We start from the raw sequence: 23,988 nt of genomic DNA on the forward strand, positions 1-23,988 counted from the left end.
TCTCTCTCTTGCTGTCTCTTTCTCTCTTGTCCTCTCCCTCTGTCTTATTCTCTCTTTCTCTGTAGATTTCAGAGTGTTGATTGCCATTAGCACCTTCCCTGACATCACCACGCGCCATTGAAGACCATATCCTGTCGTATTACACCCCTCACTCCCCCATCTCCTCTCTAGAGCTAACATCACCACTGACCCCTTGGCCCCTGTTGCTATGGAGAACCTCAGTGAGCTCCAGAACCCCCTACTGGACAAGAACAGTAAGCACATGGTCAACGGTTACGGAGGCGACTTCCCTAACAACCAGTACCAGGAGAACATCATCAATTACTTTGTTGGAGGTGGAGGTGGTGGTGAGGGAGGTGGAGGAGGAGGAGGAGGTGGAGGAGGAGGAGGAAAGGTGAATAACGGTAACGTGGTCAGCGGAGGAGGTTACAGTACCAACGGGAAGACGAAATCTCAGCAGCTTTTGGACGCCACCTCTCTGCACCTGGCGGTAGAGGCCTTCTACAGGCCCAACTTCATCCTGTACAAGGAGGACAGTGGCAGCATCAAGGCTAAGGAATGCAAAAGTGAGTGTTGCGAGACTACCTTCACGGAGAAGAAGGGGAAGGAGGTGTGTAGCACGGCCGGGACAGAAGCACCCGCCACGGAGGACCCCCAGGCCAAACTGCTGGAGGACGGGGAACACGTCAAGATCCAGACTGTCTCCTATGAGGTGGAGGAGGAAGAGTATGTGGAGTATGAGGTAAGAGAGAAAATACTCAAACGGGAAAAAGTAAGAAATAGAGAGCTCGCATCAGGGTTTGACCAATAGATAAGAATGGCGATGACGCGGCAAAAAGGCCCCGCCTACAAAGTGCGGTACAAGTGCAAAACCCTATTCAATTTCTATGAGCAAAACAATAAATCGACATTTTCTGTGGTTGCTTTGTCTGTGTTCTAATAATTTATGTGAAATGTATATGGTGTAAATAATTTGTCCTCTTTTGAACGGAAGTTCAAGTTCAAGTTTGCTAGCTTGTTAGCATTTTGTGACTTCCACATAATTAAATTATAATGATCATGCAGTTGTTTGACAGACGTGAAAAGGTTATGGGCAATTAACAACACTATACATTTCACATAAATTATTAGAACACAGAAAAAGCAACCACAGAAAATGTTGATTTTTTGTTTTGCCCATAGAAATTGAATAGGGTTTCATGCTTGTACCGCACTCTGTAGGCGTGGCCCATTTGAAATATCATGCCTATAGGGTTTTTGAAGGTACTGATATTTATGGATGGAAGCTACTGATAGCCAGTCTTTTGTGCTGATATTTAATATCTTAAAGTTTAACCGTTTTCATGCCAAAAAAATCCTAAAAATGACAGGTATTCAGTGTTTTCCCCAGAAGGTTAGTCTTGGCGGAGTGGAAAAACCTCTGAAACAGCATGGGGCACTAAAACTCTCCAGTGAAACCCATCCAAATTTAATTCTTTTAGTTCGGTTGGAGCCCCTAAAGGTAGGGTGAGGTAAATTTCTCTGCAGGTTTTAAACATAACCCTGAAGTTGGTTAAGTAAAATGCTCCTGCACCATGCTGGAATATTTTCTGTGATTGGGAGGAGGGGGAATCAGGGAGGAATCTCCATCATCTAGGAGGTGGATGATATTGACAGGCCGATATCTGATTTTCAATAGAAGGCCAATATCGGCCCGATATCTCAGTTTAACCCTGGCTTGCATACCTATTTGTGTGCTTGTGTGTATGTGAGATAGAGAGAGAAAGCGAGAGCATGTTTGTATGCCTGTGGTGTGTGTACTTTTTCTGTCATCACACCAAAGGATTGGGCACAATGCCTGGATCACACTGACATTTTACTAACCACAAATCCCATTTGATCTACTGACCTTGGCCTCAATTCCGAACTCTGGTAAAAATTCATCGTTAGATAATAATAAATCACCCATGCCTGCATCACCTAGGGATATTAGGTGCTACAGTAGCCACAGTATTTTCGCTCTCGCTAGCACAGCCAACAGCACAAAGCACTCCACAGGACTTAGGGTATTGGGTGGGCAGCTGTGTAAAGACGAGTGTATGGAGCTCAGCCAATATCCTGCAATACTGTAGACCTAATGGACTGGCTGCCGCACACCCGAGAATCCACGAGAATTAACCTGAATTCCAGTGATAAACATGTAACTGCTGAAATGCAATGTGACATGGGCACATATAGTGAAGGACCTCACTCTGCAGAAAGGTGATGCATTTCAAGGCATGAATAAAGAAACAGTCTTGGGCAAAAACACGGTTATCCACTAACTAGATTACCTCAGCTTCACTCGAGGAATGAGGAGGAGATGAGAAAAACTCATAATATGGCTTTCATGTGCAGCTGGCCCACTAATGTGCCTGAAGAGATCGTGATTTTCACATACAGCAGACATCCTGAAAACACTTGCTGATGTGCCCCATCATGCCTCTTTGGTGGATCCACTGTACAATGTTATGAACAACATACTGGAAGCTCATCTTAGGCGTTCAAAAGGTTAAGTGAACACATTACCATATTGCTCGTACTTTTCCCGCATACTTCCCGTTCACAAATGAACAAGTGCATAAAAAAGCCTCATCAAGCCCCAGAGCCAGTTTCAAGAGGGAAAGAGGAATACACAGTGGGACTCATTAGTGTAGCCTCCCGGCAGTCGACCAATGACACAACAAAGTGTGGGATTCCTCTACCACCCCATCTGCAGTCTGACATGATATCAAGACCTCAGACATGGAATTCCATCCTCTGGAAAGCACAGGCCCTTCGGTGCTTCAGCTGGTCAAAATTTAACGAGACAGCACTATGCAAAACGTACTTACAGTATTTCCATAGCTGTTTGAAAGGGGGAAGAACTTTCAAGCAAAGTAATTTGTTCATTTTTTGTTCATCACTGTCTTCAGACTGTATCAGTAGAGATTGTTGCTCACAAATCAGAATGTTTTTATGTTGTTGTTTTTTTTATTTTAGCCACCCGTGAGGTTTAATAAAAGTAAAATGTAAAGTAAAGTAAATGGAAGAAAATGGCAAGGATTTGGTGGGTGATTGTAACTACTTTGGTTGTGAGTGTGTATGTGTGTGTGTGTGTGTGTGTGTGTGTGTGTGTGTGTGTGTTTTCCAAATGTTAAAAACACACCACCGTTCTTAATGTCGTTCTAATGGTCCGTGTGCAGTGCTTTCGGATACGCGAGTGCAGAATACTACGTATTTATCCCCTGAAAACCTTCAATTTAAAGTTCTCTAAAATAGAATCCAATCTCTTTTCTCTTTTTTAGAGAGAGGTACAAAGAAGAAAAAAAAGCTTCAGGTAGTGGAGACTTCCTCTGAGGAGGTTAGGATTGGGAGTGTGACAAAGGGATGGAACTTGATACCTTTATATCCAGGCAATTTTCTGCTATAATCTAAACTGCTCAGTCTTTCGTAGTTGCACAATGGTTGTCTGTGTTGCCACGTCTGTATCCCTGTGTCGAAGAATATGAGCAAGCTCTTCCTTTTTGATGAAAAAGATGACTTTTGTACAGCAATAATAGCTATTTTCTAACCTTGATTATGGGTATGACAGTGAGGCGGCTTGGTGCAGGGCAAAATCATAAAGCACAGTCAGCATTATAACAATAATACCCGAGAGGAAGCATAACCTTACTATTACAGGTTTGACGGTGATGCATCAGTGAAGTACCCATAATCACAGGAAAGAACAACCTCAAGGGTATTATGGCTATTATACAATGCATTACCGATGCATGTGTACTGTCAAATGTTGTCTTCACAGTAGTGTATATACATAGGAATAAAAAAAGACAAGATTAAACAAAAAGATTACTCACTGGCTCCCTGGTTACCTCAAGAGTTGGCATAGCAACCAATAAAGTACTTGATTTATGGAAATCACAAGCACGTCTTCTACTAATCACATTGCTTAACTGAAATTATGAAACAACACGATCTCAGTGAGGGGTTCCTGTGATGTAGAATGGTGCAGCCATTACACGTTATTGCATATTATCCGAAAAGTTTTCATCAGCATAATGTACTTACATGAGAGCAAAAATCGGAGAAAGATGATTATCTAGCTTCTTGTAAGCTCAGCAAACAATTCTTAAACCACAGTATGTGCCTTACAGTCGGATAGAGCACGGGTGGAATACTCATCAAATCACGCGGCGTGCGCTACCTACTTTATAAGGATGATTACTGTGATTATAGAGATCAGCGTTATTATCATCCGCACGGCAAACAATTCTCTCTGTGTTGTGTTAGGCATGAGGCGACGGCAGAAGGAGGATTGGCAGCACAGAGTGTTATGGGAAATGTCAGCGCTCGCCAGGTGTTGCATGCAATATTGGAAACAGTGTAAAATGGCGATCTTTTTTTCTATCTAATCCTCACCCATTCATAACAGATTATTAGCTGTAGGTGGCAAAGAGTGTGCTCTTATTGGTTCCTCTTGTTCTTATTGGACTTGCGGTTGTCTCAGCCAAAGAAGAACCTCATCATAAAAATAGAAAAACACTATACTTACAGAGATAAATGCAGTGGAATAAAAAGTTGTATATTTCGCTTAAAATGCAGTAAAATGAAAGAGCAATTTTTCCAAATATCAAAGTACATGAGTAAAATACAGATAGTTTCTACTGGGGATAGTTAAACTAGGAGAGGAACTTAACTCCCCATCTTTTAGTATCCCCACTTGTCAAACATGAAGTACACTATGAGAAACTCAATGACTGAACCGTGCTCCTGACTGGTTACTGTTAACACTGTTACTGGAGAAGTTTGTGAACTCAGTATGATTTAACCTCACACTCTCAAAAGTTTTAGAGCACAGAGGGCAAGCTGCCACGGCTAACTTTTTATTCAAGGCACCGAAACATCCAATTATCAGTTCTCCTTGAGATTCACCAGAATGCTTTGTACAACATTTATCCTCTTTGTCAAATGCTTATGCCATGCCCTCAGTGTTTCCAACTCTTTTTCAAGGAAAGTAGCTATTAGCTGCTCAGAAAGTCGCCGGATGATGTCATACACTAATTTGCATATCAATATATAACCTACAGTCCCTGCTCTTAGCGGAGGGAGGGGGGCTACACTGTGTATGGGATTCACTGTGATCATCAGTCACAGTCATCAGTCATCAATTTGTCACTGAATACATAAGAACTCAACACATTAATATTGTTCGCAAAGGTTGGAATAAGTTGCCAGATTTCTCGCTAGTCCCTTTTGGGAAATAAAGCCAGGAGGGTCTGAAAAGTTGCTTAGTCTAGTGACAAAGTTGCCAAGTTGGCAACTTTGTCATGTTCATGTTCATTCCTCTAGTACGGTGTAAACCATAAGAGAGAATCGCCTCAAATAGACTGCAATTGACTGTTTGCCATTGTAGCCCAACTTTCACACATACCTTTCACACAGGTGATGGATGGTTACCATGGTTACTATGGAATTTGCACAGGCAGTTCCCTGGCTTTACTTTACAGAACAAATACTGGGTCAGGTCTGGCTTTTCCTCTGCTTCTCTCCTAGGTGGTGAGGTGGGTCAGAGCTGCGTTATTTTAGCCCCCCTTTTCCCCGGCTTGACATCTTTACACAGAAATCAACCCCGGGTCAAGTCCACCAATAACCTGATATAGATGCTCTGTGTAAAGACAGCTTTAGAGGCCCCTGTGCTTCTATGCCTGGCTGGACAATCAAGGAAATCTAATCTGTCTCCTCTTCTTATCAGCTCCTGCCTTAACAATTGTACAGTGGGCAGTGGAGGTCTGCCAGGTGGTCCTGGCAGGTGAGTGAGATTGGCCTCAACAGAAAAAAGGGCCTCGGACCCAGTGACTGAGGGGAGAGAACGCAGTTCCTTGCTAAACCATAATAGGCTGGGAGGCTTTTCACTTGGTGTTCCCGGAAGTGAGAGGAATTGTGTCTCAGGTATACTCTCCATATCTCGAAGACACAACTGACAAAATACTACTATCTAACAACAGTCCAGTGCCAGGAGGTACAAGACAGTACAAGACAGGCCAACAGGCTCTGTCCTGGGAAACCAAGGACTGGCCATCGTTTTAAACCACTTATATCTTCCCTTTAAATTTAACTTGAAAGATATTAGGGGCTGACAAAAACTGGCTGCATTGTCCCTTGTAAAATTCATTTTAACTTAGAACATTTTCACTTTTTAGCACATATAACCCAATATGAGTTTATGAACAACTGCTGCCTTGTGGTCCTAGTCAGTCACTTGATTATGGTGATGCAACCCAGGTAAAAAAAACGGTCTGTGTTCTGTGTTGTACACTATATCAGGAAAGAAATGTGAATAGTGGTGATGGCCTCAGATTGTAGAGCTCGCTGGGCTTGACCATTCATGAACTCATTTTGAGATCACAGGAAAAAGGAATGAACAAGAATTGACTTTACCTTGATTGTAACCTGATCTCAGTGCTGCCCTTTTACAATTTCCTCAATGATCATACCTGGGTTTCCATTAAAATATTTTTATACAAATTATGATTAGAAAAGCTGAATGAAGACAGCAAATTTCAATAGAATTTCCTCAATATCACGAAAATGTTTTTGTTGATAAAGAAATTCAAAAAATTCAAGCTGTCTAGATTTCCCTGATCTGCACAACAACGGTTCAGCATCGGGCAACGCTGCTCAGCTGAGGTGACCCTGGATGTCTTTGATCTTGCAGATATGCATTTGGCACATTAACATTTTCATGTATTTTTTGCCTGCATAAAAAATCTCACTTGATCTAGGAATAAGGAGCGCAATTTCTATTTGTCTGCCATCTGTTACTCCATCTCCAGTGCATGAAATTAGCATTCATCAGTACACTTCATATTCAGATTATAATTTGGACATGTGCTAGTCCTGCCCAAGTGCAGTAATATTTCAGTAAAAATGGCCTCTCCCCAACCCTTTTGATTGTACCATTTTTTCAGCACAGGCAGAGGCCCACTAAAATCATAGAGGTGAGAGTGAAATCAATAGAGAGATCAGTTTTAAAACAAATATATTACTAACTGCCCCCTGCTTCACCTTTGCAGCATTTTTCATCGAACCAGGTTTGATTGGAAGGGTTATCCTTTGTCACTAAATCTGAGGGGACATGAGCCCTTATGCCCTCATTGAATCTAAAATGTACTCGTGCTTCACTTCAGTGCACACATATTGTTCCTTTTCTGAGGGGCCCTGCGCCCCATATGAGCCCCTGTCATATTCTAGTGAAATCTTTCAGGGATATCCCATTTCTCATTAAGCAGTAAATGACAAACCAATCTCTCGGATCATTTCGATTTAGCAGTCGGCGGCCCTGTCCGTCGGATTTCAAAGCCTGTTCTCCTGTGCTTATTGGGGATATTTATTCCACGGTTTGGCGTCCGTAGAAATTTTAAGCTGCGCTATGTGGCTCGGGAAAGGTAATGAAACTTCTGACATGTCAAAAGGCGTCACTTCGGTGCTGAATAAATACTATAAAACTTCCCAAGAAAAAATTGGATCCTCGGAACATTGTTTGAAGCTTTGAAGAAAATGTTCCAACTGTAGTGGTCCTTCTTTCTTACCAGTAAACTTTGTGGATTTATGAGATTACCAATGAGTCTTTGAAAATAATTTTGTACCGTATTTCTTTTTTACGTGTTTTAATCACTTTTTGGGTTCCACTGTTGGAAATTACATTGGCTCTGTGTGTGTGTATTGGAGAGCAGCGTTCCTGCCGAGCTGGAAGTATACGTAAAGCTCGACAGTGAAGTAAGTGATGAAAATTTGAACACAATCAATCACTATGATGGCAAAAACTAGGAAAATATGGCCCAAGTAAAACATAACCAGAATTATCCAGGAATTTGTTATCAGGGTTTTTTTCCTCTGCACCAGCCTCCAAGACAGTTGAGTGTGCCACTACTCGCACTCATTTTTTTCCTTCCAGAGCATCACAGAGCAGCTGGCATTAGTAGGCCAAGCCAAGAGACAAAATAGGATCTTCATATCTGATAGTTTGATGAGGCTGTTCTCTATGTGGCATGGATAAGATTTGTGTGTCCTGGCAGGAATATGTTGGAACAGCTCTCATACACCATAGAGTTAATGGGGTGTGAAGTTACAGAAAAGTATCCACAAATTAAATAATATGTAAATAGCATGTTCCCTGCTAAAAAAAAGTTGAAATAGATCAACCACTGTGGCATCATTGATCATCCATTGTCACACACCTTTGTAAAAACAAGTTCCTGCTGCTCTTCTTGTGGTCATAGTAGTAATGCTGACTGCTTTTCTTTTCACTGGTGCTATAGTAATGATCAAGAAAGTAAATGGCATTCTAATAATCAAATAGACTATAGATCTATTTTATATATGACCTCTGTAACTATTATTACTGTAAGTGCTTGATGAGGCTTTAAAATGTGATATGAGCATCCAGGCATACATCACATTACCAAATATCAGTTAAGTATACATATCTGATGCCAAAAATATCTGACTAACTGATTCCAACAATTTAGAGAGCAATGAAAAATAAGATCTGTGCCACATATGGTCAGAAAATTCGTTTTTTTTTTTAGTCTTTGATGCACTTGTAGTTCTTGTTTTGTTGGATGCTGCTCGACCTTTAATGATACGATGAAACACAAAGCCACAGTTGCTACTTCTTCAGCAGCCAAGCAAAGATGTTCCTAACACTGGATTTTGAATAAAGCCCCTCAACGAGGAATGAAGCAGCACAGTATCGGCTCCCTGCCAGACTCCACTGGTGCTTTATTAATCCTTGCCTGAATGGCAGCTCAGAGTATTAAAAAGTAAATAATGAGAAACATGCCTCTGTAATGCGGCGAGTTTTGCTTAATATCAGCCGCGCCAGGATGATTACACATCACAAATCTGAATGGTATGTTAGAGACACTGTTGGATTTACATGGAGTATGTGTTTTTTTCAACATCTTTGTATGCAAAACTAAACTGGAAGTTACAATGCACTTCCAGTTATGGATCTGACATTGTCTGGCCTTTAGGTTTCCTACAGTTCTTTTTGATTCACATCACTTGCTGACAGAGAGAAGAGTGGGATTTTTTATCTTATAAAGGACCGTGCCTTGGGGCTTGTCAGCCTCCCATCTCTACTCTGTCCCTCTCTATTAGCCTGGCAGGTCCGATTTGACACCTTCTCATTGGGAGTGAATATGTAATACGACCGCCCTGCCTCGCCATATCCCATATTAAACGGCCGCAGCCACAGGCTAATCAATTACCTGCTAAATTATTGATGCTAGCCGCTTCATCCTAATGCTGCTGCAATCTCAGTCAGAGCGGCGGTACACTAATCTCAGTATGCAGGGGGCGGTTGGCTCTGGATATAGTTGAAATCCCAGGAGTCTCGGACGCTGGCTCACACTCTCTTGCTCAGCTGCTTGGTGTGAATTGCTTCACTTTTTCAGTTCTTAACTTGCTAAATAAATAGTTGTAAGAGCGAGGACTTGCTGTGTGGGGGGTTGGCTGCATGAGCATGATGCTTGCAGTCCTTAAATTCTGGGTTATGCTAATGTTGAGATCATTGAATCCAGCCCCTCCTTTACCTACTTTACTGTTGGGGGTAAGCGAGTTGCTTTCAGGAAACACAAACTGCAATTGCATTATGCCACTCCCTGCTGAAACACTGTTACTGGCTTTTCTGCATAGTGATTTCTTAGGTTGAAAACATTTTTGTCACTCTCAAGTTAATCATTAATCAAAAGTTATGGATTAAGAAAGTTCAAAAAAGCTTATTTACCATCTACAAGAAACAAGCCTTTCTTCGAGAACATGTGAATACACCCAAAAATGAAATGGCCAAATAATCTTCCAGTTTCAAACCAGTTTCAAACAGCAAGAATTAGTTGTTACTTTTCTCTTGTCCATTAAGCTAATGATTTGTTTAAAACGTATTACTATAGAAATGGCCTGCCTAACTGTATTACTTTGTTCCACAATGCAGTTTTATTTGTGAATTTCAGTCTGTTTACAGAGTACTATGTGAATGGTGAATGTGATGCGAAGTGTTTTCGTATCGCAGCCTTATTACACAGTCCTAAGCAGCATAACTGTCACCACCAGGCCATGGGGCAATGAGAAAAACAAATATTTTATTCATTAATTCACAGCAGGTAGTACATCCCCCCAAAGACTGTAGTAGACGTTTGAGAGGAATGTATCATGAGCAGGCCCTTGTCATTGTCATCACACGCTCTGTGACTGAGTGTCCCACTGAGGTCCTTGAGTGTGTTGGACCTCGTACGGCCGCCGAGCCCCGTCACCGTGTAAATCAAACGGCCTTATTAACAGTTCAGTAAAGCTTGTATTTTTTATACCAGCCATCCCTATTGCCAGCACTCTATCACACTGCCTGATAAATTATAAACCCTCAAGAAAGTACCCTGGTCACATCTGGGGCCATGGGTACCTGCCCTGGCATAACTTAACATGGCCATCTGGAGCGTGGAGAGATACAGAGCGGGGCTAAGTTGCATTGATGTTGAATTAGAATGCATAGAGGGTGCGGCCGACTGTTGTCTTGGCTGGAGCCGCCTCGCGACAGACAGAGGGGCCAGATGACCTGCAGATGACTCTTGTGCTGAGGGAACATGCACCCCCTTGTTTTGTAGAAATGTAATTAGCTGAGAGAAGACTATTAAGGGGCCGCAGATCTGCGTGACCTATTCTTCTGCTTCTCCCTTTTCAAATCATGCATTTTCTCGTGGGTTTGACACTGTGGCAAGTGCTGGGGATCATAAGATAGCATCATGCATAATTTTTGTCATTTCACATGAATATATATATATATTTATAGCTATGGGGTTGGAAATGTACTTGAAATGTGTTTCTGTGCTGTATTGCATCCTTCTAAATGGCCTCTGTTGATTAACTTTGGTTATGCATTCAGGCAAGTAATTGAATTCTCTCGGGTTGTGAAGTAGTTTCTTTGTTTCTGCATCCAAACCTCCCTCTGTACCAGTTTACCTTTGTGTAGCCTCAGAGTGTTAGAGAGTAAATGATGAATAAGATGCCTCTGCAAAGCAATGAATTTTGCGTAATCTCAACCACTGGGTTTGGCTATGTGGAACGTCTTGGGGGGAAAAAGACGACATTAGACTTAATTTCATTGGGCGATTTAATTTGATTCAGTATGTTCATTGTCTTTTAAATGCATTTGTGAAGTATTTGCGGTGTGTTGTTTCCTTCATGTGGGCTTTGCTGACAATTTTCTGCATCCAGGCAAGCAATTGCATTCCTTAGGCTTGGAAACTGGTTTTCTTCTTTTTATCTGTACCCAAGCTTCCAGTATACAACTTTGATTGTGTTCTCTATGGACCCAGTAGCGAGGTTTGATCCATGCTCTAACACAGCAATGGGAAATTATGTAAACACTCCCTTTCCCTCTCTTTTCTTACAGAGACCTTTGGGGCCTCATTTAAGAGGTTAGACCTCATTACATGGGTTTGCGTTTATAAGCATGTCAGCAATACATGCATAAAGCAAGAACATGACTGTTTATAAATTCTATATATCCCTAATTAAAAAGCATGGACAGGGATCAGCTCCATCGCGCTTAGTTGGAATTTCTAGAGCTGCTTCATGAATTAGCAATGCAGAAATAAAAAATGGGGATACATAAATAAACGTGACAACCTGTGAAAACAGCTAGTCATTTGCACACAGAAGAGTCGCACAATACGCAGAGTACACATTTCAATTCATGTTACCCTCATGCCACCTTCATATGGTTCCCTGCAATCCATCAAACAGACAATGAGAATAGCTACACAGAGCAGCCGTGGTGCAAGACTGTCTGACATTTTCTTGACATAAAATGAGGGAGGGAAAATAAAGGAGGAAAGAGAAATCTCAGGGTGCGGAGAATGGAGAACAGGGGGCATAAAAAGGGGATGGGGGCTCATTTCCTTCATGCTGTGGAGGCAATTTGGCAACAAATAAATTACACAAGCCCTCTTCCTGGTTAGGCTGTCATGGTAGAGTGGTGAAACCATCCATTAGTTCTTCGTTACCTGTCAGCCTGTTGCCTCATGTTGACAGGATGTACGCCCACAAGACATATCTGAGAGCAGCTAGCAGCACCAGCATGCATAGTCATTAGGACTTTCCATATGGAAGGTTGTGAATGAATGACAACACACAGACACAATCATTAAAAAGCAGGTGGACAATTGGTAAACAAAATTCAATTGATTCTAAAATGAATTCAGCTTCTCGGGTGAATCAAAAAACCTGTGAGATTCAAAGTGATTCCAGCGGCTTTGTGACTGTAACTTTTAGTTTGGCACATGTTGCTGAGAGGGTTGGTGTGGATTTTTTTTTGCGTGACATGGATTTGGGGAATAATAAAAGATAATGGTGTAATCATACTATGATAATCGCCGCATGAGACAGCTTTGCTGAGGGATCGGGGACCACGGTGGATTTTCTCCTTTCATCCGCTTTGGATCTCCTGTAACCATTTGGAAGGTTTATGATTAATGACCTTACTGTATATCTGGGCAGCCGGTGCCTTGGGCTTGTCTGACTGTCGGTCTGTACTGACTGTTTGTCTGTACCGCTCTAGTCAGCCTCATTGGTCGACTGTTTGACGGTTTCTTCTTCTCTAAGTTTCCCTCTTCCCTAGAAACCTGGGCCAACCAAACAGCTTGAATCCATGGATGATGCCTTTTCATTCTCCAAACAGGCAGAATGCTGTGCAGATATTATCAGTGAGCTCTAAGGCACAGCAGAGCCGGCCTGGCTGTGGAGAGATTGCAGTATGTATCCCCAGTCCTCGCTTAAGGCCATGGAAGCAGAATGACATTATGCAGAATGTAGGCTGCTTTATGCTCATGTGTTATGACCTTTTTGCCTCAGCGTTGCATTATGAAGAAAATGAAAAAAAAATATATATAAATCATCTTGGCTGGGGATAGCGCTAAGAAATGAGAAGTACAAATTGACAATATAGAGTGGTTTTGTTTGTGCCCCAAGCTTGTCTTTATATGTGGAGGAGAACCAGAAAGGTCTTGCTTCCCTGTCCACCATTGGTGTTTAGGGCACATTTTGTGTCTTAAAATAGATCGCTATAACTTATAGTGGTGTGTTTTGAAAATATGAATCTGAACGCTCATTAGATCTTGAGTGGTTATGGTTGAAATAAGAGTCCAAATTTGTCAGGCAAAGACTGAAAATGCATGATTTAGGTTTTTCAACCCAAAAAATTCTTATAAATAATGATTACAGTGTGACTAAGTGCCAGCTTGCTGGATGGAAATGTAGGGGAAACAGAAGGGAGGTAATAGGCGTTTCTTTTGTTCAGATTGCCATCTGAAATGTGGTGAATTGTATTTTCACTTGTTAGTACAGCTCAGTGTGTATTGTACTCACTGCATATTCCACACCTCCCATCTCTCTCTCTCTCTCTCTCTCTCTCTCTCTCTCTATCTATCTATCTATCTTCTGTCTGATTTTGTCCCATCTCTTTGACACACAGACTATGTCCGTAGCCTCCATTTCTTCATTCTTCATTTATTGTCCGTGTTCCACCTCACACTACACCAGTGTTATTACCTGAGCATTATCCTTCACACAGGATGATTGCAGCTTATTGGCTCGTACGGAAACCGTGCCCCCAATCTGTGATGTGTTTTCATTACTGGCATATCTCGCCATAGAGCATAACTCCTGCTATTCTTCCTCTCCCTTTTGTTGTTGGGAGGATATAATGGGTTTGTGCATGTTTGTGTGTGTTTGTGTGTGTGTGTGTGTGTGTGTGTCTATGTTTGTGTTTGTAGGGGGGTGTCAGTCAAACCATGGTCATAACAAAGCTACTGTAAAAAAGTAATGCACTGGTGTTTTCTGCAGTGGCTCAGGACCCTGAGGCAATGACTGGCTGAACGTATGCAGTTGTATCAACGTGGCAGAGAATGCCGCTGCTCTCTTGCCAAAGGTATTGCGGTTACATGTGAGGAATGTTGCGTGGAGCGTGAAATAGCTTCATAAAGCTTTAGGGAGGAGGTTTGTTTGATTCATAACTATTTCACATCTGAAATGAAGTGTAGTTTCAACCGGAGCTTTTTCTCATGCCGTCTGTTGAGATGTAGGAATCTGCATAGCTGAAAACTAATGAGAAACTAATGGGCCATCACAAAAGGCCACCGAAAGGAGCTGTGACATTACTCTTCTATATTTTGCTATTACACATAGTGCCTACTTTTGTTTTGATTTATGCAGATTCTTTGCCTGACCAACGGCTTGGACTTATAAAATCTCCCCAGTCTCTACATTTACTTTTGTACTGCGCTGTTGTACTGTTTCTATGTATATTTTTATATTGTGAACTATGTCCTTAATCATTACTTGTCCCCTTGTCCCACTCGCTCTGTATGTTAGGCCCTGCCTGACAATATATCCTGGGTAATGTGAAGTCTGTGTAATGTGAATAACACCAAGTCAATTCCTTGTACACCGGGATGCATTTACATTATGATTATTATAAACTTGATGACATAAATTCATAGTATGCATTAGGGCTGGGCAATATGAAATAAATATCATGATAATCATAAGAAATACATACGGATAATTACATGAAATCATCAAATTGATGTCCAGCACATTGTACTGCATCCTAATGTTAAGTGTGAGGTCAAACAAAACTATGAAAAACTCAAATTTTAAGTAAAATTTGGTTGTTATCATCAATTTAGACAACATAATTGTGTGTCACAATATCACAATATTTTCATATCATCACAATATGATTCCACTGAAAGACGATAAATGATAATATCAAAGTATCGCCCAGCCCTAGAATACATCATAATAAGTAGTGTCAAACTGCTGAGTCATGTGAGATTATGCTTTTCTGAAAATACAGCAGTCATAGCATACCTACCTTCACTTAACACTACATCACTGCTCGTACACGTAAAGTACTTGATAAATACAGCTGATTAGAATTAGAGTTTTGACCTTGTATATGGAACATAATGTTTATCACTGTGGTTGGAACTGAGTTGCTGTTGTCTCTCTGCAGACAGACTGCTCCAGTGACAGTGAGAGTGAGGATAACTTCATAGTCGTCCCTCCACGAGACCACCTGGGTCTGGCCATCTTTTCCATGCTCTGCTGCTTCTGGCCGCTGGGAATAGCAGCCTTTTACTTCTCACAGGGGGTAAGGACGCACACACACACACACACACACACACACACAGTTGTTGTCTGTCACACATGAATGACGCAGCATCTGTTTGTCGGGTTATAACATAAAACAGGTGCATGTACACACACACACACACACATGCATTTCCATGGTCGCGTACCAAGCACGCACACATAATGCACATGCACATACACACACTAGGAGCTATGTATGACTCATCACCCAAACATCAGGGGCTATCACGTATAAAAGAGCACTGACAGCTGACTCTTACCACCAACTCAAGGCCTCTTATTCACTGAAGCACCCATCAATAACTCAAGGCCAATGTCTAATGGCTGGCCGATGCTCTGTAAACAGGTTGAAAGCCGCCTTTAGGAAGGGCTTATAAATCACATTCAAGGCTCTATCTGTAAACTCTAAGAAGGGAGGTGTTCGAAGTACTCAGACGAGAGTGGGTCTTTGAACTAGTGGTGTTTTCAAGGGGATTGAAGATAAACCCAATTACAGGTGTGCCGACTTACTAAACATGATTTAAGACACCGCTCAAGTTCTCAGAAACATCAAACAGCCTCGTTGAGTCTGAATTTTGATGTTTGAAAAGCAGAATTTGAAAAAAAAAGAAAAACATGACATGAAAATACAAAAACATTTGTCCTTCAGAATATAAAATTTCTAATTCTTTATCTAAATCTATTAAATCTTACTATTATGATAATGTAGCCTATGTTATCTAGATTTGGCTACAAAGGTCAACAGAGTGTTTGAATGGACAAATATACTTTGCTGGGATCCTGTTTGTAGTATAGCGCTGAAATGATTAGTCGATTAATCGATTAGTCGATCGACAGGAAATTAATTGATTATAACTTTGCTAATCAATTAGTCGTTTAGTCATTTATCAAGTAAAAATACCAAACATTTGCTGGTTACTGCTTCACAAATTGCTTTTCTCCGTTTCATATCAATACTTTGGGGTTTTTTGGCTGCTGATCAGACTTGATCAGAATTTAAGAATCACTTTGGGCTCTGGTAACTTGTGATGGGCATTTGTCATTATTTTTGACATTTTATAGACTAAATGATTAATCAATTCATCGAAAAATCGATAGATTAATCGATAATGAAAATAGTCATTAGTTGCAGCCCGACTGTAGTATTTCACTTTCTCGTCCACATTCTATCTGAAATCCAAACCAAACAGAAGGCTTTTCATACAAACTGTCTGTCTAACAAGGAGCTGTCTTTCTGGCTTCATTTACTTCCATGTACAAAAATACATTTGTTGACTTATAATGTCAAGAATTCAAGCAACTAAGTTTCCTCTCGGTGTGTGAGAGTGTGAGATCTGTGATCAAGAGCTTGTGCGATAAATCCAAAGATGGGTAACAGCTTGGCATTCAGCACTAGCCTGAGGTTTTTACTTTTATGTAGAGTTAAAGAGTCATACCATGTAGCATGTAAACACTTCAAGTAAAAGCATGACAGATATTTCAAATGTGTTGGTGATCTGAAAAACCACATCATGTCAAACCACACCACATCAGAGGTTTTACTTGCTGAGTGCCTCAGTGTATCATTTACATGTCAAAAAAACACTCACCAAGGTGTTTCATGAAACCCTATGTGGCTCCTAAACACCAGCAATAAATATGCAATGTATGTTTTAACTATTGAAAAGTGGAGTTTCATGCCTTCTTCACAATGACAGCATTTCTTTCCCAAAGAGAACAAGCCCATGGAACTGTGCACGGCTTTCAATCAATGTACAATAGGGCAACACTGTTAATTTTGAAGCCTCAATCAATATGTTGTTAGCCAGTAATATTGGCATACTGCACATAATGGGCCGTCTAATGGAGTCTGACTCTACTTTCCACATCTTCGTAATACTGTACATAAGCAACTCCGATGATGATGATGCAGCATCTCAAATTGTCTTACCGCCAATCAATTCTACTTTTCTCTTACTTACACGTGAAAAGGCCATCACTAGCACACACATGCAGAGACATACACACACACACACACACACACACTAAAGATAGACAACTGTTGAGCTTTTCAGTAAATTGGTCTTCTGTCTTTGACTATAAATTCTTATCAAAGGCTAGAGCATTTAACTGTCTTATCTGTGGATGTGAGTAGTCCGAGGCAGATGAAGGCAGTCAGTGAATTATCTTGTCAGCAGCTAATTTGATTCTTCCTGGGTAATTATGGGGAAGTGATGGCTGTGTTTAGGGATGGATGGCTCTTCTGCCAATCTCGCTCCTTTAGAAAGTGCAGACCAGAGCTGTCAGGATAAGATATGGTGGGAGTCTGGGAGTGCTTCATTTTATAGTTCAATAACCCACTTCGCCGGTCTTCATTTCATTCAGTCATTCAAGAAGCCCAAAGCTACATGAATTAATTCTGCTCCAAGTAGGAGTTAGCGCATGGATACTGTGACTTTTTAGCTGAAAAGGGAATCGAATGTGATTATCTGCATGCACCGAATACCTCTACGCTCCTGCACCTTCTGCACGGAGAGAGAATGCAGGAATCTGTAATCAGATGCATCGCTGGATTTGACAGGCGGCGCTGCAGCGGCAACAGAATGAGCCGACGAGGAAGGTTTAGAAATTATAGCGCATTAGCTTCGCTCCTCACTCCTGAGGACATTTACAAACAAGCAGGTTATTGACTGTAATAGAGTCAGTGGACGGCAGATCGATAGTGTTTTCTTCCCGTTGGAAGGTCAGGCCTATAGTCAAACAGAGAGGACGCTTGGCATCCCAAGGAGAGAGCTGAGTGTGGGTGTCATTGAGGAAACGGATACCGAAACAGACAAGAGGGACGCGTGCACACGGGCAGACGAGAGCACACACACAAATGCACACACACTTGCCGCTTTACCTCCTTTATATCGCTCTCATCTCTTACATTCTGCGTAAACTCTCTGTGGTAAAAAGTTCTGTGGTGCAGTTTTAGGATTCAGCAATCACCACCCACACACACACACACACACACACGGAACTGATAATGACTTGAATACCATGAATATCTGGGGAGAATTAGCTTTGAGCATTAGATTGGGAAGGGGAATTGAGTTTCAATTATTGGCGCTAATGGGGTGAGTGCTTTGTTTGGAGATGCTGATAAATGTTTCTCTCAGCTCTGAGACATCTGTGCTAGAAAGCGCAGAGTTGAGAAGCCGTGGTGATTGCTTTCACGATTATGCAAATAAGACTCCCCTGAAGTTATCTTACAGCACACACAAGTCATCATAATGGATGGAAATGAATGAACTAACTATTGTGACGTCTGCAAAGAAGACACTGTTTGTGTGTGTGTGAGAGAGAGAGAGACAGAGAGAGAGAGAGAGAGAGAGAGAGAGAGAGAGAGAGAGAGAGAGAGATTTGGGGCTGCGTGCGTTGTTTGTTTGGAAGAAAAACCTGTTAAGGGTGCTGAATTGACTTCCGAGAGCGCATCTCAAAATGAGTCTTCATCCAGCTAAGTCTGAGATGTTATCTTTTTCTATGACACCACATTTCAATCATTTTGTCAAGGTTGTGGAGATAAAGCCCTAATGCGTCTAACCATTTTCGTCTCAAGGGGACTCAAGGAAAAATCCTCACATTGACATATACGCTGCGTTATACTATAACACACACATACACACGGACACGCGCGCAGACAGACGCGCGTACACACACACACACACACACCCTGGCTATTCTCATCTATTCTCTCCACATTAGCATTACATTTAGTCCTTCAAAACCCTAATCCTCAGGGAGACCCAAAACATGCTTTGATTTAATTATTGGTGTGAAGCGGAGCAATAGATTGATTAATCAATTATGGTGTGTTTAACAAATGCCTTCATTGAAGAAATTAAATAACAGTCCCTTCACCATTTGAGCTTGTGCCCTTCAACTCCACTCGGTTTCCTGCCTGTGATGGAGAGATGTAATTAAGCTGTCCACTGTCACATTAAGACTCTTTTTACTGTAAGACTCTCTCTCCCACAAGACCTTGCTAGGGGCATAATACAACCTCAAAAGGAGTATGTGTTCTGTCTCTTTTTGAAAGCAAACTCAAAGCTAATTTCCCCTAAGACCTCCATAACGGTGCTTTTGTTTCAATAATTACAGTATTGACACGGAAGCTAATGGCCCTGCCTTGAATACATTTCCTTTGTTTAGATTTGCTTTCTGACCTTAACCGGAGGTTGTCTGATGAGTCTGTGTGTGTCTTTGCCTTGGACTTGTAAGCGTCGGCTCCTAAAACTGTTTCTGCACTAATTAAACGATTGGAGAGTGAAGAAAAACAGGCTATATTGAAAAGTGAAGGAAAGGCTGCATGTGTAATTTTTGCGGTAATACTTTCTAATAACCATCATTAATAAATGGTGTATCAAATGGTGAATGGTGAATTCATTACTTATTATTCAGTGGTTTAGGGTGCTGCATGTGAACTGTTCATTCTTCCTCTGTTCAATATTTTTAAATAATGATGGACTTAATGCTGTTTTTCAGTTGCATGTATGTAGACTATATTTTGGCTGCATTTTATTGACATTTCACTTAGCGAGCTCAGCATCGTGTTCTATTAACTATAAGCTAATGAGGCTAACGTTGGCTAACTTGCTACTGCAACATTTGCCGACTACTATATACTAACATCTGATTATCAATAGTTTGTGTAGCAAGTATAGCATACAGCTAATAAGAAATGAGTTGCCTCCTCAGCATTCAACATCAATCCATTCACCCATTTATTAGGATCGCAGTGACAACAGGGCAATTTCCGCCATCTCCTCCTGCAAGTGCTCCCAGGCATGCTGGGAGATGTAGTCCCTCCAGTGTGTCCTGGGTCAGCCCTGAGGTCTCCTCCCAGTCGTTCCAAACCTCCTCACTCTGTCACCAAGAGTGAGCCCAGCCACCCTGCAGAGGAACCTCATTTCGGTCCCTTATCTGAGATCTCACTCTTTGTTCTGCTGCCCAGAGCTTGTGACCACAGGTGAGGGTCGGAACAAGGATTGGCTGGTAAACAGGAGCGGTGCTTTGTTGCTCAGCTCTCTCTTCCCCACCAGAGTCCGATACGACGTCCGCATCACTGCAGCCGCTGCACCTAACCAGCGGTCACGATCCCTTTTACCCTCCCTCATGAATAAGACCTTGAGACACCTGAACTCAGTCGCCCACTCAGCTGCAAACACACAACATCAAGTCCATCATTATTGGAATAGACTGAACAGAGGAATATTTCGCACACAGGCTGTTTCAATCTTTGCCTCTCTATTCAGTACGTGGCGGCACAGACTGTCTGACCAATACCATGCGCTGTGTGCAATGAATTATGGTCACTGTAGTTCACCAACATGCTTTCTCTGGTTGACAGCACTGAATATGTTACTGAATATTACTTATGTAATGTATCTTCAGTGTGTCACAGCATCTGAAATAAAGCTAACACAGAAATTTACTTGGGTGGACCGCCCCAAATGTAATCATTATATAAGAGAGATGGAATAAAAAAAGCAATACAACAACTAAACAATGCTGAGCAAACTGAGCAATGTAACACTTTCATCTGGTATTATTTTTTGTTGTTCTTTTTTATTCATTCTTCTGTGGTTGCATTTTTTATACTTATCTCATAGCATTTTGACATTTTCAGTGGTGCTCAGATGCAACTTTATAAAAGGGCCCCAAGTCATTTTAATTTATGTTTAAAAATAACTTGTTACTCAGCATTCTAAACATCAGTTACAACTTTATAATAGGGGCCCAGATAAAGCTTTATAAATGTTTACAAATAATTTGTTAATCATTAATGAATACTTATGTCGTTAATGTTTTAACTTGCATAATAACAAATAAATTAAGGCAATCAAATATCATTGATTTAATTTCTTAAAAGTACACTGTAAATGATTAAACTATTTAGGAAATTGACTAATCATCAAGTAGCTAACATTAGTTAACATTAAATGATCGTTAAATAATGATTACTTCACCATTTATTGGTGATGGTTATTATAGTGTTACTGGTTTTTCAGCTGTGAAAGCTTGTGCGGCTGTGGCTCTGTGTCTCTGTCTCCAACCAGTTTTGAGAGAGCTGTCAGAGGGAGACGGCAAGGCAAAAGGCCAGCTACATGGGGTTTATAACAAGCAGAGAGAGAAGAAAAACATGGAGGATCTGGTCTTGTTCACCCACCTAATTCAAAGATTTCATGGAGACTCAAAGTGTTGTTTAGAAGAGATGTTTAGTCGAGATTTTTTACATGATCAAAAACAACAGATGTGATCGTGTCAAACAAAAAGAAGCCATGCAGGTCTGTCTGCAGCCACTCTGGCACAGAGAAGGAGAGTAGATAAACAGCCTTTATTAGAATATGGGCATATCTAGGACAATTAATTAAAAACACAGACCGGTTTCGACCAACAGGGTCTTCAACAGGGCATAGATCCTGGTTGTTTTTTTAATTCTTTGTCCTAGATATGCCCATATTCTAATAAAGGCTTTTTATCTACTCTCCCTCTCTGTGCAACAGTGTGTGAAAATACAGGAGCTCTACATGGCTTCTTTTCTGTTTGACATTTGGTATTTTTCTTCAAGAGCACTTTGTAGTAACCTGGAGTTTACTCATTTGTTCATTGTTGTTTTCCAAACTTTGTAATCATGCCTGTATCACTGACCGGGCATGCACGGCACATGCCCCAGGGCCCCAGACCACCAGGGGCCCCAAAATATTCTAAGTACCGTGTCCGTGTTCAATGCATTTTACAACATTTCACAAATTTCAATTGAAATGTGCAGTCAGACGGGACCCTGACAGATATAGGCCCGTAGGCCACAGTTTATGATTATGGGGGCCCAAGTCAGAGCCTCTAATGACATTTCCTTTGATGCGGAGGCCCCAATCACAATTATTAAACTGCCACCTCTAGCTTGTATGTTTATGAGCAGTGCATTTAGTGAGTATCATCCAGCTAAGATGCAGAGCACTAATTATATACTGGTGGGGCAAGGGGGTCTAGGTACAGACAGTCAAACCTTTTCAATAAATTTCATCATTTAACTATTGGTCCTTCATTCTCACCACCTATCACCTCGCCTCCTTAAACCCACAACCTGCAATCCAAATGTAAACAAAGGGAAGCCCCACCACCTAAAACTAGGAACTAAAGCTTGCCTTGGGTTGGACAAATGTTATCACTCTCAAATTGAATGAGCGAGCTCTAGATAGAAGGAATGGCAGTTTGTAATAGCTAAATCTGAGTTTCAGATTACTTTGAACCTGTAAAAGGTTTATGTTTGTATTGTTTGTGAACAGGCTAGTATGGTAAGTTAAAGTGTGTGGGTGCGTACCGAGAGGTGGGGGGCCCAATAGGACATGTGTGCCCAGGGGCCCTGTGGTTGGTTAATCCGGCCCTGTTTGTAATCCTAAAATATTGTAGTGTTTTTGTCAACTTTTATATAGCAGAAACAGCTGTCATGTCAGTGCATTTCAGGAAGACAAAGCCATGTCAAAGGGCAGATGAGATTAAGACTGCTCTTCCATTGAAAGATTGTCAGTAATATTTACAGTCTTAACCAGCTTTTTTGTGACCTGGCCATTTCACCATGCTACTTTTTGGATACTCAAATGCATTTTTTGTTTATATGGAAACTAGTAACACAACACCAACGAGAGTATCTGTGGTGCCCATAAATGTGCCAGGCACATTCTTAAATACATAACTAGGCTGTTGCCAAGCAAAGATATGCTGGCAAAAATAAGTTAAAAAAAACACCTACATGCCATGTGCCTGCAAATAATGTGGACACATGCAGATGCTCACTTACTTTTTGAATGAACCTCTTAACTTTAACAGTTCTTACAAGAGTTCTTTAACCGTTTGAGCTTTCACTTGTCAGTATAGTCTTTGCTGAAGTCTTTTGATGATGTTGTTTTACAAAGAAGACTAGTGCTGTCAAAATGTACTTTTCATAGTCCTTTGAAATATTCTATTTCATTACTTAGTCTGATAAAATGTGCTCTTTGTTGTGTTTTTTAAATTTAATTTAACCAAATTTATGATACATCCACTTTAGTCATCTCCTGTTCATCATTCAGCACTAGCCTTATATATGACCATAACCTCAAATCCTTGACATTTTCACGCTGCCATTTTTTAGTCCTACAATACATGACGAGCTCTCCTTGGTTCCATTGTGCCTCTCAGTCAATGGCCCCATCCTCCCATTCCAATCCCTTTTCTTCACATCGCCAGGGAAATAATAAATAGCTTCTGTAATTATCGTTCCTTTGGAAAATGGGTCGCTCTTTCTCCTTGGATCCCTCCGTATCTCACTCCTTACTTTCTTCTCTCTTGCTCTCTCTCTTTTCCAGACCACCAAGGCGGTGAATAAAGGTGACTTCCCGCTGGCCAACATTGCCTCCCGACGGGCTTTGTTTCTAGCTGCCCTCTCCATCACTATAGGCACCGGCGTGTATGTGGGGGTGGTGGTAGCCCTCATCGCCTACCTTTCTAAACCAGGACACATATAGCAGCAGCACCCTCCCGCCACACCGCCAGGGAGCCGAGGGAGAGAGACACCCCTCTGGGGACAGCACTGCTGATGCAGATTCTGAGGAAAGTTTTTTTGGGATGTACAGTTTTCTTCCACCTTCCTCTCTTTCCAACCTTCCGTCCCCACAGGCCCTCTGTCTGCCAAGATTAGCCACAGTGACTGGAGAGAGGTCAAGCATGGAGGGGAGAGCGAGAGGGTGAGAAAAAGGGGGAAATGGGGATAGA

At 41.4% G+C, this 23,988-nt stretch overlaps 1 protein-coding gene across 1 annotated transcript; it reads left to right on the plus strand.

Annotated features, from left to right (window-relative positions):
• The first annotated feature begins 208 nt into the window (after positions 1-208).
• syndig1l (synapse differentiation inducing 1-like) lies at positions 209-23,741 on the plus strand. Its single transcript, XM_071908207.2, has 3 exons — positions 209-742; positions 15,074-15,211; positions 23,583-23,741. The coding sequence occupies exons 1-3, from the start codon at positions 209-211 to the stop codon at positions 23,739-23,741; spliced, it is 831 nt and encodes a 276-aa protein (XP_071764308.2).
• Positions 23,742-23,988: the final 247 nt, after the last annotated feature.

This window comes from Centroberyx gerrardi, chromosome 18, assembly GCF_048128805.1.
Source record: "Centroberyx gerrardi isolate f3 chromosome 18, fCenGer3.hap1.cur.20231027, whole genome shotgun sequence".
NCBI lineage: Eukaryota > Metazoa > Chordata > Actinopteri > Beryciformes > Berycidae > Centroberyx > Centroberyx gerrardi.

Excerpts from the sequence above, each read along its gene's own strand:
- syndig1l (XM_071908207.2), top strand. The coding sequence starts at position 209 with ATGGAGAACCTCAGTGAGCTCCAGAACCCCCTACTGGACAAGAACAGT. Across the intron at positions 743-15,073 it reads AAGAGTATGTGGAGTATGAG|ACAGACTGCTCCAGTGACAG; the intron begins GTAAGAGAGAAA and ends GTCTCTCTGCAG. Across the intron at positions 15,212-23,582 it reads CCTTTTACTTCTCACAGGGG|ACCACCAAGGCGGTGAATAA; the intron begins GTAAGGACGCAC and ends TCTCTTTTCCAG.